The sequence below is a fragment of the Protopterus annectens genome, chromosome 12.part0 (genome assembly GCF_019279795.1).
Source record: "Protopterus annectens isolate FY-2018-M chromosome 12.part0, PAN1.0, whole genome shotgun sequence".
Lineage (NCBI taxonomy): Eukaryota > Metazoa > Chordata > Ceratodontiformes > Protopteridae > Protopterus > Protopterus annectens.
Genome location: NC_056746.1, coordinates 8,170,085 through 8,189,379, shown reverse-complemented (window position 1 = coordinate 8,189,379; position 19,295 = coordinate 8,170,085). Strand labels below are relative to the sequence as shown.

At 39.5% G+C, this 19,295-nt stretch overlaps 1 protein-coding gene across 1 annotated transcript in view; it reads left to right on the top strand.

Annotated features, from left to right (window-relative positions):
* Positions 1–13,030: 13,030 nt before the first annotated feature.
* LOC122816313 (putative uncharacterized SMG1-like protein) overlaps positions 13,031–19,295 on the top strand; it is a 403,196-nt gene continuing 396,931 nt past the window's right edge. The window contains exon 1 of the mRNA XM_044089046.1: positions 13,031–13,335. Coding sequence (XP_043944981.1) covers positions 13,256–13,335 — 80 coding nt within the window. The 5' untranslated portion in view covers positions 13,031–13,255. The remainder of the gene's footprint in view (positions 13,336–19,295) is intronic.

Below are 19,295 nucleotides of genomic sequence, written 5' to 3'. Positions count from 1 at the left end.
TAGATTCCTGTCCCAGAGACTTCTCATACTCTGGAACAAACTACCTATCTATATGAAACAAAGCTCCTCATTAGCACTCTTCAAGAAAAATCTTGATGATTGGATGGGAAATAGGAAATTCACCCCAGGGATCACCTCTGTGGCTCTGCTCGACTGGGGCACAGGAAAATAATTTTCCTGGGTGGCGAAAGCCAGGGTATCTTTTTGGCTAGGCTTATATAGGCCCTAGGGCCAATAGCCTAGTACCTACCTATAAACCTATGGATAGGATCGACTAGAGAGAGAGAACTTATGGCAACTAAAATTAGGAGCAGACAAGCCCCCAGGTATGAATGAAACTATTAATTTAAAATGTTTTTTTAAAACATAAAAGGTTAAAAATAAATTAAGGGAGTCTAAGTAAGAGTTTAAGTAAGAAAATGTACTTTAGGGCTCGGACTATTCTGTTTTTACTGATTGTATTGTTTATTTAAATTAATGATTGAATTGAGTGACTTGATTAGTTTATTGTTTTAATTAACTTAATTATAGAAGCTTGTATAAAAGGTTTGGATGATGTGTTCATTTTACTCTGAAGAAGTCTCTTTTGGGACGAAAGTGAAGAATAAACCATTGGTTCGCTAAGGTTGTGCTTGTTTGGTTCCTTGATTTCCTTAGTTTTTGGTTCCAGCTGATCCTGCCATAGTGGATTTTGTGTGGCATATTTAAATAATTAACATAACAATTAAAAGCCTCCCCCAACAAAAATAATTACCTTCAAACCAAAATAATTTCAAAACATTAACACATTTCAGACACACCTAGCCACATGATTGGTCTCACTTCCTTACCTTCTAACATGCCAGCTGGGAAGTAGAATCCCTCCCCATAACCATTTTGAATTTTAATAAAATTCCCATCACATCTAGATTGCACAAAGTCAACAATGCAGCCCCTCCTCAACCATATGGGCAAGGCCTGGTAAGACTGGAAGCAAAACTCTAATAAAAAAAACTAAGAGAAAGGTTCGCTATATTTAAGCAATAACCGACGACGTGGTGTGGTATATTGAAGATTTACCCACGGTTGGTGTGGTTTAATCACGAGGGCTTCGCCCTCGTGATTAAATAAAGCCAACCGTGAGTAAATCTTCAATATACCACAACCACGGAGTTGGTTATTGCTATTATACAATGACATTATTTAAGAAAAAAAAAACTTTTCTTTAATAATGTCTTTGTATAACGGCGCATTACTGTTTTTCCGCTGGTTGTGGTACACTGCTTCTTTGTTTCGATGTACTGAGCATGCATATGGGACTTGCGTCCCACGCATACCCAGTACATCAATGCTTTGAAATTGAAGGAACGGAGAAAGGAAAGTCGCCATTGCTCCGTTTTTTTCTTTGTTTCTTTTTTATTTGACAAAAAAATAAATAAATAAATAAATAAATGTCTTTAGCACTTTACACCAACGGAAAAAAGTCCAGGCAACCAGACCTTTTTCCATTGGTATATTGTGGGATTTACAACAGGCATGCTGGCCAATCAGCGTGCACGTTTTGGAATATTAATGGGCGGCCATTGTATAATATGCAATCTTAACTACCTAGCCATGAGAAGGCATGCACAGCAATACCATGATTAAAATAACAATCCCTACTAAGTAAGTCAAAATAAGTTTGGAATGAAGTTCACCTCCCGACAACTGACCAACATCTCATTACCTGAAAATTCCATGTGCTTATGGCCATCTAACTGCTTGTGACTTCCTAAAGAATTTCAGTAATCTGTCTCAGCTCTCATTACATTATTCTCTACCTCCATCCCATCCTCCTTCTCCTCCCCCTTATATCCTAGTATATAGCATACCTGCTTGGGATGAAATGGTTGACAAACCTAATTATTGTGCTAGGGATGGCCTTTACCTCTACTGTGTATTGGCCAATACAATCGTCATCTCAGTAGTTATGCCTTTAAGCAAGGTCTACTCAAACTACCAACATTGTCAAACAAAATCAATAATAGAAGCCTGAATAAGAAGTTCTACTCCTTTAAAGGTCTTCTGACCTGCAAGTATAAATATCTGCATCGTAACTGAAATGTGGCTTCAGTGTAATAATAGTATACCTCAGTTCTGCGTTTCAGTTATCACTCTCCCTCAGAATGAGACCCATTGGGGTGGTATCTGTATTCCTAGGATGTCAGACCACATTAAGACTTACAAAGAAAACAGTCTTGCATTTCTCCATATACTACTTAGCATCAGTAAAAAACATATCTTAGCCAACTACTATACCCCCGCTATGCCACCTACAGCCCATGAGGTGTATCTAAACAAACTGTAGTCCTTCCCCATTGAATCGAGTACTAGTCTCATGGGGGATTAAGCGGTTACTGCTGTTGCCACAGAGAAAGAGGTTCTCTGGTTTGATTCTCAGCTGGGATGCCTTCCGTGCAGAGTCTGCATGTCCTCCCTGCAGTCACGTGAGTTTCCTCTGGGTGCTCCAGTTTCCTCCCACATTGCAAAGGCATGCAGTAGGTGGATTGGGCACTCTAAATTGGCCATAGGTGCAAGTGTGTGGTACGAATGAACTACTGTAGCACGGCTAGCCACCTGGCGGTGTAAACCTTGGCTTGAGATGATTGTCACTGCTGAAGTGACACCCTGACCCCATGTGCAAAAATGGGAAAAGGGGTTGTGGATGGAGTCTATTTCCCTGGTTTATTTCTGTACAAAATTCATCAGCTACTCTTCTGCATGTTTACAATCTCTGTACTAGTAAAAACATTATGACAAAATCGTGAAAGACAGCTTTAGTCAAACCTTTACCCAAAAAAACTAAACCATCCAAAAAGGCTCCATTCCAGCCCATTTCTACATTATTTTTTATTTATTTTTATTTTACATTTGTTGACCGGGCTAGTCCAGCTGGATATATGTCCATTTTCAGTGGAGGCCCGGGGAGAAAAGCTCCACAAATTACAACAACATAAAAGGTCAAGACAAAGACAATAACAGTATAATTTGGTACATAAGTTTTAACAATTATAGTACAAGCCTAAGATTATATATTTTATATTTCAGTAGGAAAAAGGAAAAATTTATCTAAGAATAGATGAATAAGACTAATACAATTGTATTAGAAATGGTGTAGTACAAATCACTATAACATATTACAAAATTAGATACACCTAGTAATTTATGATAAGAGATACTAAGGTCTCACAAAAACCTAAGAAAGAAAAACACTAGAGATCAATAGATAGAGTATAGAAGAACAGCAAACAAGGATGGATTTCTAGTGTTATTTAACACATAGGTTGTGATACTATATGAAGGTGTTTGATCATTCCACAGTATATACTTATTTACATGAGAAAAAATCCTAAGGAAGGTTAAGCTCACTAAAAATTAGTGAGACAACACAAGATCATGATAGGCTAGGAATTGTGGGAGTCTAGTTAATAGTTAGGTACTTAGTCTGGGTTAACACAGGGGCATAGCCAGTGTGATTTGAGGTAGGGTTTAAGCTTGCTTTTAAATAAGCTGACAGAGGATATTGAGGTTAGCTGGCTTGGGAGGATGTTCCAGGCTTTACCTACTGTATTGGAGAACAAGGTGTCACCAGCTAAGTTGTTGGATTTTGATATTTGTACAAGTAGGTTATTAGCTGAGCGTAAGGTCTTGAGGTTATTATAGGGGATGACTAGGGATGTAAGTATGGGTGTATTTTGAGGTAAATACAGGATCTTATGGGCTACTATTAATTGATTGAAAAGTATTAAATTTGGCAACTCTAACCATCCTAACTGATTCAGATTGATACAGTGATGAGTTCTATAGGAGGACCCAGCTGCAAATCTGGCAATATTGTTGTAGGAGGATGTAAGTTTACTCAGATTACTTCTACATATTTTGGTATAGATAGGGGAGGCATAGAGCAAGGTAGAGATGAGGTGGGTACGAGCAATAGTAACCCTGGCTGGAAGTGTAAGAAAGGGTTTTATTCTATAGAGGGAACCTAGTTTCTTGTTTACTATTTTTATGGTGTTATTAATGTGAGGTTCAAAGGACAAGTTGTTATCTATTAGTACCCGAGTAGTTTGGTGGTTGGTTCGGAGATATTATAGTTCCATCATTTGAAGTAATAGTAAAGTTAAGTGGGGAGGTTCTGCGGGTGGGGGTAAATAGTAGCATTTTTGTTTTTTTGGGGTTAAGGATAAGACGTCTTTGTAGGAGCCAGTTTTCAATTGTACTAAAGGTCATTTGGGTTAGTGACTGAAGTTCTGATTGAGAAGCAGCAGCGCATATGAGTGTGGAGTCGTCAGCGTATTGGATACAGTCAGCTTGAGGAATTACAGAATGAAGGTCATTTGTAAAGATGGAGAAGAGTAATGGGCCCAATATAGATCCTTGTGGGACCCCTAGAGTGACTGGGACGTGGGAAGATAAAGTATTTTCCCATAGTACAGCCTGTTGCCTGTTATGTAGGTATGAATGGAACCACTGTATAGTATGGTTGTCCAATGACAGGTTTTTGAGTGTGTCTATAAGGAGGTGGTGATTCACCATGTCAAATGCTTTGGACAGATCAATAAAGACAGCTGAGGATAGAGTATCAATATTACGATTGCTGTTAATATGGTTAGTGAAGGATAAGAGAGCAGAGGTGGTGCTATGAAATGGTCTAAAGCCATGTTGACAGGGTGCTAATAAATTGTGATCGAGTAGGTAGGTTAACAGTTGTATGTGTATACATTTCTCCATTATTTTTGCCAAAGGAGATAGAATAGCTATGGGCCTATAATTGGACAACTCTTTGGAGTTACCTCCCTTATGCAGGGAATTATATGAGAGACTTTCCAGATTAGGGGAATAGATCCTTCAGAAATAGTTTTGTTAATGAGGATGGATATGGGGTAGGCTATGACTTTAGCAGCTTTTTGCAGGTATTCTGCAGGTAATTTATCAGCAGAGAGAGTAGTGGGTTTAAGTTTCTGTATGAGGTTACAGATAAGTGAAGTGGGCACTGGCTAAAAATGAAATTGATGAGAATTATTGGTAAAGGTTGTGGCAGAGCCTGGGATGCTAGGGGATAGCTGGTTGGCTAGGGATTGTATGGTTTCAGTGAAAAAAGTATTAAATGAGTCAGCTATTTGGATGGGATTGTTGTGATCAGAGCCAGAGGGAGAGGGAGTACTTGAGCATCCAGGGTGTAGGAGATTATTGATACCTCGCCAGAATTTTTGGGGATTATTTTGGTTGGTTTGTTGTAGTTGGTAGTAGTAGTTTCTTTTATCGGCTAATATGGCTTTTTTTGTTTCATTTCTAAACTTTCTGAATTGCAGGTGGTCTGAGGAGCTTTTAGTTGAGCCATTTGGCCCATTGTTTATTTCTTTGGAGGATTTTTGTTTGGTCGCTTTGGTGAGCCATGGTGCGGTTTGGTTCTAATTCTAACTTTGCGTAATGGGGCATGGCTGTCTAAAATGGTTAGAAATTTAGAGTTAAAGTATTTCACGGCATTATCTATTGGGAGGTATTTCAGGGGTGACCAGTCACAGGTGACTAGTTCAGCTTGAAAGTGAGCAGGGTTAAAATTTTTGGTAGTGCGAATAGTTCTACAGATGGCAGAGTTTAGGATGACAGCTTTGTTCTGATTAAATAGGTAAGCAAGTGATCACTTGTGTCCTCAGGGAGGGTGCCTGTTTTATAGTTTAGTTGGGGGGGTATTAGTGAGTATCCAGTCAAGGGTACTAGTTTTGTTGTTAGTTTTATTGGTGCGGATTGGGGATGTTATAGTTTGGGTAAAACCATATAAGTTGATATGAGTAGAAGGCTGCTCAGATATACAGGAGTTCCAGTTAATGTTAAAATCTCCAAGTATAATGGTTTCTTGGAGGTAGTTACTTGAGAGCCAGCTGAGGATAGCCTCTAATGTGTTGATGTTATTGCCTGGGGGAAGATAGACACATGATAGATATATGGCTTTGCTTTTGTTAAGCTGAACCTTAGTTAGAAGAATTTCTGCATTGTTGCAAAGTGGAGGTTTGGAGTCTAACAAGGTAACTTGTAATCCATTCTTATAAAGTATGGCTACGCCTCCTCCTTTTTTTAGTGTTACGGTCACGTCTTATGATATTATAGCCAGGGGTAGAACTGCACTGTCTTGTATTGATGGATTAAGCCATGTTTCAGACAGACAGAGGATGTCAAAGGAATAAACATCAATAAGGGCATGCAGGTGAGCTATTTTGTTATTGATGCTACGAATATTAAGATGAGCTATCAGGAGAGAGTTGGGGGGCTTGGTAAGTGTCTGTGTGATTGAATTTGTTGGTGTATCAGGCTGTGTAGCTGTGATAGTGGTAGGACCTGGGTTAGGGTGTATATCACCATCTAACAGGGAGTGGACCTGAACTTTTAGGATGAGTTGTAGAAGTTTAAAAATTAGGTTCTTATTATTTCTAGCTAGTGGGTTACATTGAGAGATGTGATGGAGTCTATGAAATATGGCTGCTGAGTACTTAGCTGAGCTGGGAGGTTGCTAACACTATGAGTGGAGCTGGGGTAAGGACAGAGGTGTGTGTGATGTGGGTATGCAGTCCTAGGAATCTATGGTGTTCAGAGAGTAAGTAGATAGGGAATGATAATGATAATTAGGAGTAGTAATAAAGGTAAGGGTTTACAGGATCCTTGAGCCATTTGTTTAGGTTAAGGTGGTTAAATGTAGGGATATTTGTGGATAGAGTGGTAGGGTAATGGATAAAGGTAAATGAGTGATGGTTCTTTAAGGGGGAGGAGATAGGGGTAAAGTGAGAATATAACAGAGGTAATAGCACTTTAAGGGGAGGAGTTAGAGGTTGGTCCTAATGCATAGGGGTGTGGCAGTTAGAGTATAAGTTTAGGACTACTGGGGGTGGGTGGGATTTGGGGGCAGGGTAGGGGAGCGGAGTGAGTCCGCAGGGCGCACGGAGCGGGATGAGCCACAGAGGAGTTCACCCTAGGAAAACAATCAGAGGAGCAGTAAGCAAAGGTAAGTAAAGCAGAAGAGGGTAAGGTGACACAATACCTTGATAATAGAATATGCAGAGAGGGTTGGCAGTGAAGAATATTAGAAGAAAGAAAGAACAGAGTGGGAGTATTAACTCTTCCAGAATATTAGAATCCAAGAGCCTGTAAGTTACTTAAAATTGGAGTCAAAATGGTGGTCTAAAGGAAACTATTGCCCTCTAGTGGACAAAAGCTGTATAGCAGAGGCAATATATACTGAGAAAAGAGTGCAGGGCAGTAAGTATGATTGAAGAGGAAGAACAGTAAAAATACTTGTAGTCTAAGAAGGGGGAAGGGATGACAGGTATGGGAGCAGATAGTAAAGGCTGGCGGCTGTCCTGGCTGGTGAAAGTAAACTTACAACCTAGGATATCTCACACTAACGGCAAAATATTATAGAAAATTATTTGCAACCAACTCTTTCAATACATCACACAATGCGGCTTCAAGGCAGCTTGTGGTAAAATCACTGTTGTCTGGACACTAAATGATGAAATATTACTTAAGATTGGCAAGGGTAATCTCACAGGCACAGTATTCAAAGGCCTCACTAAAGTTTTTCACCTGGTAGACCATTCACTCCTACTAAACCACAGGATTGGTCTGGATGTCAGCTCAAGCATCTCCTAGTTCCAGGATTTCTTCTCTAACAGGACAGAGACAGTGAGCACAGAGGATTAAGGCTATTAGCCGTTAACAAATCGCTTCCTGTGGTAAAGGGTTTGATTCCCTCCTCCTTCATTTGCATACTGTGCGAGGTTTTCTTTTTAAAAAAAACTTTATTCACTCATCATATTGTTAAATTATAACATGCAGAGAAATACTTTAACAGCAATGAAAAAAATCACAATGATACTTTCCATTATAGCAGACATGTATTATACATTGTTTCCAACACAACTCTATTTTTGCTGCTGTGTGACCCTCAGCAATCCACTTAACCAGACAATGCCTTGGTGTAATTGGAAAATTACACTAGTCTCCTCTATGGTCTCTAGGATTGCATGCTTAGTAACTACCTATGAGCTACTTAGGAATCTATACAACAGATTTTTCACTGTTAAAATCGGTTCTTCCACCTCCATAATTTCCTCCTTATCTAAGGGTGTCCGTTAAGGCTCCATTCTTGTCCCCTTACTGTCTTCCATCTCCAAGAAATTCCCAAATAACCTGCCATGTATACTGCTCATACTATAGGCCAACAATATAATACTTTTGAGATCAAATTCATCACACTTTTGTTTCATTTTATTTTATTTTAAAATTTTATATTTGGGTAAGTGGGTAAAAGAATACAGAAAAACTGTAAATATGCTGAAAAACACTTATGCGGTGCATAGAGAACATTAGTACAAAGCAAATTAACACACATACATTTAATACAAATATCTCAGCAGTTTATAGACATGAACATAGATGCATGTTGTTGCATCCTTCGGCTTACCCTGGTCAGGGGTCGCCACAGCGGAACACCAGTCCGCTAATGTTTGGTAGTGGATTTTTACGTGCCAAGTTACCAGCCCTGACGCACAACCTTCAACGAAGGCACTCCCATTCATGCATGCCTCCACACAGAAGACGCTCTAGCTGAGAATCGAACGGGACAACGTTTTGTTGTGAGGCGACAACGCTACCGCAGTACCACTACCACGGGTTGGATAATAAGTGAATTAACATGCTTTCATGAGAAAAAAAATTATATTTACAATAAGTAGCAGAACTGAAATGTGTTACTTAACCCCATATAGCTGAAGATGCATTTGAAGGAAATATAAAACAGTGCATTTACAATGGATTACGGTACACTTATTGCTCATTGCCAATTAGCCTGTGTCGCGAAAGCAGGTACGCTTAAATTCATTTTGTACAAATTGCCTTAGTTGTTTTGTTTTTTTTTAATAATCCCAATGTTTCAGAATTTTTTTATCTACATTGGCAAGGAATTACACATGGCAGGTCCATTTCTAGAGAAAGCTTTTTTTCTCTAGTAGCAAGTTTAATTTTCAGTCCAATTCTAGAGAAGACTTTTTTTTTCTAGTAGCAAGTTTAAATCTAGGTCTGAGAAGTAAGACTGAGGCTTCTTTGCTGTTTTTAAGTGAGTAGCTTGGTTCCCTGGCTTGAAGTAATCTTTTAGGGGGGAGGCAACAGTCTTGTTTTAGAATTTTTAACATAAGACTACTTATTAAAATGGTGTCTCTGTTAGTGGTGGTATTTTCATAGAGGTTGCAATGGTGAAAATTTATAGATAGGCATGTATGACAAATTTAATTGTTCTGTTTTCAGCTATCTGGATTTTTTTTTTGAGTATTATAAGCCGAGTGGAGACTGATTGAAAGGAAAGCATATTCCATTTTGGGAATCAGAATATTTTAGCTAATGCTACATGTGCTGGGGAGAGTACACAAGATTTAGAAGATTACAGTCCTCCTTAATACAAAGCAATCTGAAAAAGACCTTCAGACACAGACTACATTAACAACGACAACAAAAACAAATTACTGTTAAATGTCACTAAGACAAAATCCATGCTATTTGGAGCAAGACAGAAACTTACCAGGGATTCAAACACTTGGAAAATGAAATGATTTAACAACAAGCCTACTGTATGCATATTAAGGCATTCTTATGAGAAATGTTGTAGACAGTAAATTTGCTATTTCAGTAATATAAGCATTAAACACAATAATGATTTCCCCAAAATTCAAAGTATATATTGATGATATGACAAATAATGAAACAGAGTACTTTTTCATATACAACTTCAAGATGCATCTCTTACCTTTATTACTGGAATCACACGTTAATTATATTTTGTAGATAATTGTCCAAATATCTTGCACAGAAATATTTGCAAGTAAATGTCTACAACTTCATCAGACAAAGTCATGGATATGCAGGATCATAAAAGACCTAGATGGACAGCACTGGGAGCACAACCCTCACAAAACTGACCAGCACTAAGGGACTGAGGAATGGTGATAACCTCCAACACAAAAAGATAACTTACTAAAATAAATCAGGTATCATCGACATATTATTGTAGCACTAATAATAGCCATCTGGCACCATGCTTGACTGGTTTGCCTGTTACCATTTAGATTGTTAAAGGTGGGGTACATTTGCTTTTCACAGCTTATATGCTACCAGTTTGACAAGTCATTTGAACAGAAGGTTTATCTTATCAACCTTTTTTTTCTGGGACATTTTGCATTCATGCCTGCTAACCATCAAGACATCCACAATTAGACTAAACTCATTTGTACTCTATATAGGGGATTAAACACATGACTGTATAAGGGGAGAGCCATTCAGGAAAGCCACCATACAAGTAGCCATGATGGTTACTTTCCAACACACCTGCAACTGAGGGTGCTTTCTGCAACTGTAACCCTATCTCCCAGGTGAAGGAGCAGGCTACCTACATCACTATAGGAATCCACTACAGCTTAAGTATTGCAAATGCATGCTCCTTGTACAGTTACTAATGAAGACTACTACTAAGTGGTTGCCTGGTTTGCCAAAATCCTGCCCTTTGCAATGACACTACTCCTACAAGGGACTGTGACAGTTGTGTGTCCCTGCTCTACCTGTCCCTCCCTGCCCCCCCCCCCCCCCCAGGATCGGCAACCTATCATCCCTTCACAGTGCTGAAGGCATGAGCTACTAATCAAACTCTGATCTCCAAGGCTATAGCTTGGGCTTTATCCTAGTACACCACTAACACTAGCTTATCTTTAAAAATTTATGTGAAAGACACTCAGTTACCTCACCGATACTCCACAGTCTGTGACAGTTCATTCTTCAGTGGATGATGGGAGAGTCAGCTATGGCTCAATGTGGCAAAGACTAAAACATTACTAGTGTAACATCACTATATATCCTTGGCATATTCCTCTCCTTTCTCTTCACATTATATATGGAAGAAATCAACTGGAATTTGCATCTCAAGGCTGTGAATTTGGTGTAAAGCTTGACAACAGTTTAATATTGAAGAATCAGGTGGTGTGTGCTGTTCAGACTTGGATTTGGAGCTTCTTCCCATATTTAGTACCTACAATGGGCTAATACAACTTTATCTTGCATTGTTGGATGGGGATTTGGCTCATCTGCAGAAGGTGCAGATTTCTGCAGCATGAATTTGTATGCTGTCATATTACACCCTTGAGACAGGATCTACACTAGCTGTTGGTCACTGTTAAGTCCATTTGTGTACAAGGTACTCCTTCTGACTTACTAGCCCCTGCATAATCTGGCTCCTGCTTATTTTAAAAAAAAACTTTTGTTCATTATGTTAGAAGGCCCCTCAGAGCATCTGGTGTGGCTTTACTTGCTGCTTTAAAGATACATTTCAAAACACTGAACAGACTATCATTTGTTTACCCTGACCAGTCCACTGGACACCTATTACCATTCAAAATTGGGGCAGACAGCATTGAGACCTACCTTAGGAGGTATTCAAGCCTTTTTAAACCCTAGGTAGTGGAAGGAGATTATATTTTTAGCATTTTTATGTGTCCCATACTATCAATAACCACACAGATCATTCATAGATGTGTTCTAAGATCTTGTATTCTTAAACTATACAAAGGTATAGATAAAAATTATAATACCTTAACTAACTGACAAACTAATAAATAAATGTTTAATCAATTGGTTTCATACCAATGCTGTGCTGGGTGGAAAGTGGGATGTGGGTTACCACCATTTGAAGCACCAGTACTGGACATTAATACACATTTTTATAAGTAGCCTACCACAACCAGATACTATTTTGTTGTGCAAAACTGGAAGATGGCTATTAGTTAGTATAATTGTCTAATTTGGCCTACCAAGTTATTCAGGCTACCACTATTTGCTGCACAAATGCTTTAATAAGTGGTTACAGTAGTCATGATTATTTAGCTACAAAATATATATTACTCACCGATGAAAAAAAATTAAGGATTAGTTAAAATAGGTGGTAGCACTGAACACACAACTACTGGTTTAATAGATCACCATGTACAGTGCCAGTTGGCATAATACTCAACATCCGCTTCCAAAATCTGAAACACGGAGACTCATAATATGGAACCATAACTTTCAGCTGTCCTTGTTTTCTACCCAAATTTTAGCTCTGTCCATATTAATCCCATCTAAAACTTATGACTTTTGGAAAACATGTAGTGAACTGCACTTAAAAACTAACAGCATGATAATGAATGTTAATTCACATTCTCTTATTTGGTCAGTGTCTTAAAGTTAATAGTAATAATACTTAAAACCGTTCCTGATTACGTCTGGATTTACTCCTGATTCTTGAGAGATTCGTCCCAAACTGGCTATGAGCCATGTATGGAACAATTGTGCAAATGTGGAGCACTTGTTAACGATTTCTGACTCACTGTATAGTTAGAACCTATTATTTCATATTTACAAAAAAAGCTGTTGAATAATCAATATGATTTAATATTTAACACGAATAGTAACAAAACATAATAACGAATATAAAAAAAATAAAAGTGGGACGGCGTGAAACAAAGAATTTTAAGACTCACACTAGTTAACTACTCAGTCTTTATAACGAAGTACACTTCAAATACAGTCTGGGAATACCAACAAAAGACAAGAGTGCTGACTAGCACAGAGTAAATAGGTAGTAAAAAACAAAGCAAAAAGACAATCATCTAGTAACAAAAAATTGTCTCATGATACCAATGCATTCTAATATAATCGCTTTGATTAAAGAGGTTTCTATATGAATACCAGCAAATAAAACGTATTTCTGACTTGTAGCTTTTGCCTTTTTTGTCTTTGAGTGAAGAATATGAAAACTATGCATAGACCAGTTGTCTAACTCAAGAGTAGGCGATATCACCACTACTTCCTCCCTTCTGCTGAAGAACGAGCATTATCAACATCCCAGCAAAATCACGACGAGTGAAAGTATGTCACTGTTCCCCTACCACATTTGCGTAAAAGTTCACATTTCACCCATAAAGGTATGTTTCCCATACTTCTGCGCGTGCGCAAGGTTCCCACGTTCCCAGCTTGCCTTTCGCGGGCTAGTGGGAGGTGGTTGTGGAGGAAGTCCCACAAGGAGTGATTTAGTCACACGGACAGAGTAACTGTCCATATACAAGTACTGTTTTGGATTTTTTTTACCTAAGGCCCTTGGTTTTGGATATATTTTAATGCATGGTTGGGTGGATTTTTTACGGGCCATGCTGTCTCGGTGAAGGTAATGAGCCGTAGAGCCCCGGCGACTCGGCTGAGTAACAGCACCAAGCAGCAGCACCGGAGCTGGAATGACTGGCAAAGCAGGTCAGTTCCGTGTCAGAGGCGGTAATGGGTGATGTTAGAGAGGAGGTGCGGCCTAGTCCCTTCCAGTACACGGGGCACTGACGTTAGGGAGTTTGTTCAGGGATCATTCTAAGTGAATTTGAAAGAGTGTGTTTGTGTGCCTTACTTCTGTGGGTGGCATGGAGCCCTGGAAGCGGCGCCTTTGAGGCTAGTTTTAACGTGTAGACCATGGCCAGTGTTTTATTAGAAGTGGTGCTTTCAAAAATGTGTAAATACAGTAATGTTTAACCTCCAGTACACGAGGCTAATCATATATTCAGCAACATGTATTTTAATGTATTGTTGCAGTGAAGATACTTTTGTTCTTGGTACTCTTGATTTTGGGAGGCTTACTTTTCTTATGCTTTCAGGAGTAGCTGGGCTGTGTTTCGCATGGACAGCTACTGTACAAGTGAATACATCTAACTGGGTTACTACGTTTATAGACTACACGTGAGAAGGAGAGTAATATCTAATGATGGGAATGTTAATAAACAAAGATAACGTTGTGTAGTTTGGTTGTTAGTTTATGTTCTGATTAAGCCATTTATTATTTTGTCAGCATTATTTATGGCATTTTTCATTTGCTTCTATTAGATGCTTGCCTCGAAGAAAGGGTGTCAAAAAGCTTTAGGTTTTTTATGCGTATTTCAGTAAATGTTTAGTTTGCAGTACTTCGAAGCATAATTGTATTGGGCTGGGATTATTAACGACACTTGCTTAACGTTCTGCATTTACGTAGCCGCGTTAGAACTTGTAACGTTGCAGTTGCTGTTTGCAATACTGACTTACAAATTTAGGGGGCTGGTGAGTGATTCTGTGTGGAGGTGTTCAGTGAATTTAGTGTATTTTATTGGCAGCTATAGTAATGCGCCCATTTGTTTCAGATTATTTTATCCCCTTTGGGTTCCGCGGTACTCGGGGAATTTGCTAATGTTATCTGAAATGGTAATTCCCTCATTCTTACAGTAGTGGATTTCTGTCCTGGACATTTGACGTGGTTTGAAGTAGCTTTAAGGGTGGTTCTATACCCATTAAAGGCGGCGACTAAATTATTACGGTTTTGATTCGTGAGTCAAAACCAGGAAATTGCTTAAACTAAAATTTACTCAAAAGAAATATTATTTGCAGTTTATTTTTTAGGTATTTATTTTGGCAGCATTTAATATTTTGACATTTCAAAAACTATGTATTGTTGCTGTTTGTTTACTAATGTTCCTAGGTTAGTACTAGGCTAACTACCCTTGTGGGCCATTTTAAGCCTAGCCAATTAGCCCATGTGAGAATCAAACCCTGCACTTTGTGTTTGCAAGGTGAACACCTAACCATTATGCCAACCTCCCAACCCTGTAATTCTTTTACTTAACTTAATTATTGTAAGTACTAACATTCTGTTTAAATGTTAACTCAATAAAAGCTTATTACATAATGTATTATATTTCTGTAAATGTTTTAATTGTTCTGTACCAGTCTTTGTTATTCTTTTGTAACATGTAATTTATAAATCCCAATGCCCTGGATCCAACTTATCCACACCCCCATCAGGGGTAACAAGATCCTAGACCTAGTCATTACCAACATGAGTGACTGGTGTTCCACACCAGAAATCAACTCCTCGTTGGTCTGATCCGACCATTAGCTAATCACCCTAGATATCCACATCCTGCCCCCACCCCCCATTAAGGAAACCACGGTAAGCTAACTTCACGCTTCTTAAGACAAAAGTGGCAAACTTCATGATACCCATGCAGATGGACAATAGTTAGGACTGCTGAATCCTACACACATGCACTCTATAAGGACTTACACGAGTGCATGGATTGTGCTATCCCAAACAGAACCAAGACACTATCCTCCCAAAAGAAGCCAATCTGGTGGTCTCCTGCCACAAACAAACTCTACAACAGAAGGAAAAAACTGTTGCAAAAAGAGAGTAAAATCCCATGAGTGGAGGAGCTCCCTGTTCAGCCTCAGTAAGAAGCTAAGATCCCTTATTAAGATCCCTTATAAGATCCTCCAAAGCTATCTACGAAAACCAAATCACCAATGATTCTAAGGACAACCACAAAGCATTCTATAGCTATGTCAAGAATCTCAATGGCAGCACCCAGATCTGCTCGGAGTTACAGCACCAACTGATATTGTCAACATTCTGGCAGATAGGTTCAGTGCTAACTTTAACCCCCTCTCACCCCCTAAAGGGCCCATAACTATACAGGCAGAATGTAGAGTCCCTGTAATGAGAACTATGCAGGTAAAGCTGCACTCTAAAGCCAAAATCACAGCATCCATGGGACCGGACAACATCCCAGGCTGTGTTTTACACGAACTTCAGAACAAACTGGCACCCCACCTAAGCAACCGTGTTCAATCATAGCCTCGCATCAGGCTTTGTGCTCACTGAATGGGGCACAGCAACAGTTATCCCACTCCACAAAGGGGGGAGCCACCACTGATCCCAGGAAGTGTTGCCCTATTAGCCTGACGAGCCTGGTCTGCAAGGCCATGGAACGTATCATGGAATTCATAAACAAAGACATTGGTAACCTCCAAACTCTGGACCCCACCCAGCTCGGGTTTGTGACGGGCAGATCATGCCTCCTGAACCTGATCGACTTCTGTGAGGCAGTCACCAAAGCTGTAGACTAGGGTAAGGTGGTTCACACAGCCTATCTTGACCTCGCCAAGGCTTTCGACACCATCCCCCATTCTGGAATTCTAGCTAAACTAGGTATAAATCCCTATGTCACAAGATGGGTTGCCAACTGGCTCACTGACATAACCCACACTGTAAAAGTTGCAGACTCCAAATCTGACTTCAAACCAGTGACAAGTGGAGTACCACAAGGTTCAGTCCTGGGACCTCTCCAGTTTGGTATCTACTTCTTTGAAGTACAGGCTAACACAGAAGGCCTCTGGCTAACCAAGTTCGCAGATGACTGCAAACTAGGAGCCATAGTAGAGTCCCCAAATGATGTGGACATCCTACAGAAGGGCCTCACTGAGGCATGCCTGGTGTCAGATCCATGGCCTCAAGCTCAATCCCAAAAAGTGCATTATCATCCCCTTTGGTAAAAACTCTACCCCTGAACTACCACATAGGCAGCAGTCTACTTAACACTGAATGCGAGAGACCTTGGGACCCATGTGGACAGTAGTCTCTCTCCTTTGATACTCACATTGCCACAGTAGTCAGGAAGTCCTATGTGGCACACCTAATCACAAAAGGGTTCTCATCCAGGAAAATAGGTCATTGTTCCCCTCTACTCAACGCTCATTAGACCCATTATAGAGTACAATGCCCCTTTTGGAATGTACCTCACGAGACATCTGCAGCAGCTGGAAAGGCCACAGAAGTACCTCACAAAGAGGGTTACTGGTCTCAAACAGATGCCCTACACTGACCGTCTCAAACTCCAGCTTTACTCCATAGCATATCGCCTACTCCAAAGTGATCTCTGCCTAACATATAAAGCTATGTCAAACCCAGAGCTGTTGGATATGCTACACCTAAAGAAAGCCCAATTCCACAGAGCTACACACTCTAAACCTTGCCACCACAATAAACAGGACATGCTGGAGGGATAGATTCCTGTCTCAGAGACTTCCTATACTCTGGAACAAGCTACCCATCTGTGTCAAGCAAAGTTCCTCATTAGCACTCTTCAAGAAAAATCTTGAGTGGATGGAAAATGCACCCCAGGGATCACTTCTGTGGCTCTGCTCGACAGGGGCACAGGAAATTAACTTTCTTGGGTGGCGTAAGTTAGGGAACCTTGTTGGCTAGGCTTGCTTAGGCCCTTGGGGTCAATATCCTAGTACCTGCCTATGAACTTGTATGTAACTTGCAATTTTTGGAGCTTTTCTCCCCGGGTCTCCACTGAAAACAGGCTCTCTATGGCCCAGTGGACTTCCCCGGTCATCAAACTTAAATAAAATAAAAATAATTTGTTGTGATCATAATTATACATCCAAAATGGTATAGTGCCTGCTCTGTGTAACTGTACAGCTAGGCTATTTTTACCTCAAAGTTGATTTGGCTTAGATTTATAGTTCTGTAAATTATTTTATTTGATCCGTCAGTTTTTCAGTGATGCATGTTCTTAAAGGTTTATATTGTAGACTCTGTTCTTATTGATGTGCTGCTGTTATAAAAGATCAGTGATTGTTGGCCTGTGCATTCGAATGTGCTTATTGGGGCACTGTTAATTGACATTTGGTTACACATGACTCTGTTACCTGGTGGGAGGGAAGAACAATATTAATAGAAAAGGGAGACTATGCATAATTAGCACTTCTGATGCATTTACAGAGTCTAGTCCAAATCTGCATTGTAATTTGCATGTGGTGGTGTCAGTGTTTAGCTTCTGTATACATTCTGAAAATTTGTGAATTTTTAAAATTGTTTTTATAATAGGTAAATTCAGATCTTTATTAATCCCAGTCTGTATGGGAAAGGTGAACTCGCCTGGGAGAGAATGCATTAGCGTTAAGCTCCATACTCGTTGAATTACTGGAAGGTGGAGAAAACTTATTGGTGCTTTCTTTGACTTGTTACCACTTCTACTATAAATTTTAGGAAAGGACTCCTGAAGTAGCTGTGGTTTGGAATGCGGTTATTCTATGAAATTTTCGAATTTTCTTTGAGTCCTTCTGTTATAGACAAAAACGTGGGTACACATACAGTAATACAGAAAAGCTAATTTTTCATTTCATGCATTATATATGTTCTTTTTACTAGTCCACCAATTAGTTCTTTTCACTTAAAACCCATGCCCCCTGAATGTTTTGCATGTATTCTCACAAATTATCTTTTTCTGCCCAGCTTGCTCCTTCCTGGCTTTTTTTTCTTTCTAAGATTCTCCTCCAGTTCTCTTGGCTCCTTTACAATATTGAGTGCTTCAGTTGCACTTAGTTTAGATTTTTAATAATTGCTTTTTTATTATTATTTTACAGCTAATAGCATTAGGTTTAGTGAGGCCAGGTCCTGTACCCCAACTCAAAATAATTTCCTTACTTAGAACTGTTTGCTTACCTAACATTTCTGGCAGTGCACTCAAGGGAATTTTTAAAATCTTCTACCTCATTACATTTCCAAAAAGTGTTCCCAGTTGCATCTATTTATCCTCTCAACCTCCAGCATGTGCTATCCAAGGGGAAATTTATCTGAAGTCTGCTTGGGTATGAAAAAACTTATGCAAACATTGATGTAAAAATCAAAAGCATCTGGACTTCGCATATTTTAGAGGCATGTAGCTCTTCTTCCAGTATTGTTTTGAATACACCCTGAAGAAATCAACTGGAATTTACATCTCAAGCCTGTGAATTTGGTGTGAAGCTTGACAACAGGCTAATATTGAAGAATCAGGTGGTGTGCGCTGTTCAGACTTATTACCTTCACCTAAAAAACATTTCTTGGATTTGGAGCTTCTTCCCATATTTGGTACCTACAATGGGCTAATACAACTTTATCTTGCATTGCTGGATGGGGATTTGGCTCATCTGCAGAAGGTGCAGATTTCTGCAGCATGAATTTGTATGCTGTCATATTACACCCTTGAGACATAATCTACACTAGCTGTTGGTCACTGTTAAGTCCATTTGTGTACAAGGTACTCCTTCTGACTTACTAGCCCCTGCATAATCTGGCTCCTGCTTATTTTAAAAATTCTGTTCATTGTTAGAAGGCCCCTCAGGTCATCTGGTGTGGCTTTACTTGTTTTGAAGATACATTTCAAAACACTGAACAGACTATCATTTGTTTACCCTGCCCAGTCCACTGGACACCTATTACCATTCAAAATTGGGGCAGACAGCATTGAGACCTAGAGGCATGTAGCTCTCCTCCCAGTGTTGTTTTGAATACATCCTGATCTAGTTATTATGCAGTCTTGTAACTCCTATAGACTGTTCTTTTATTAATGGTAACTTCTGTTCTAGAC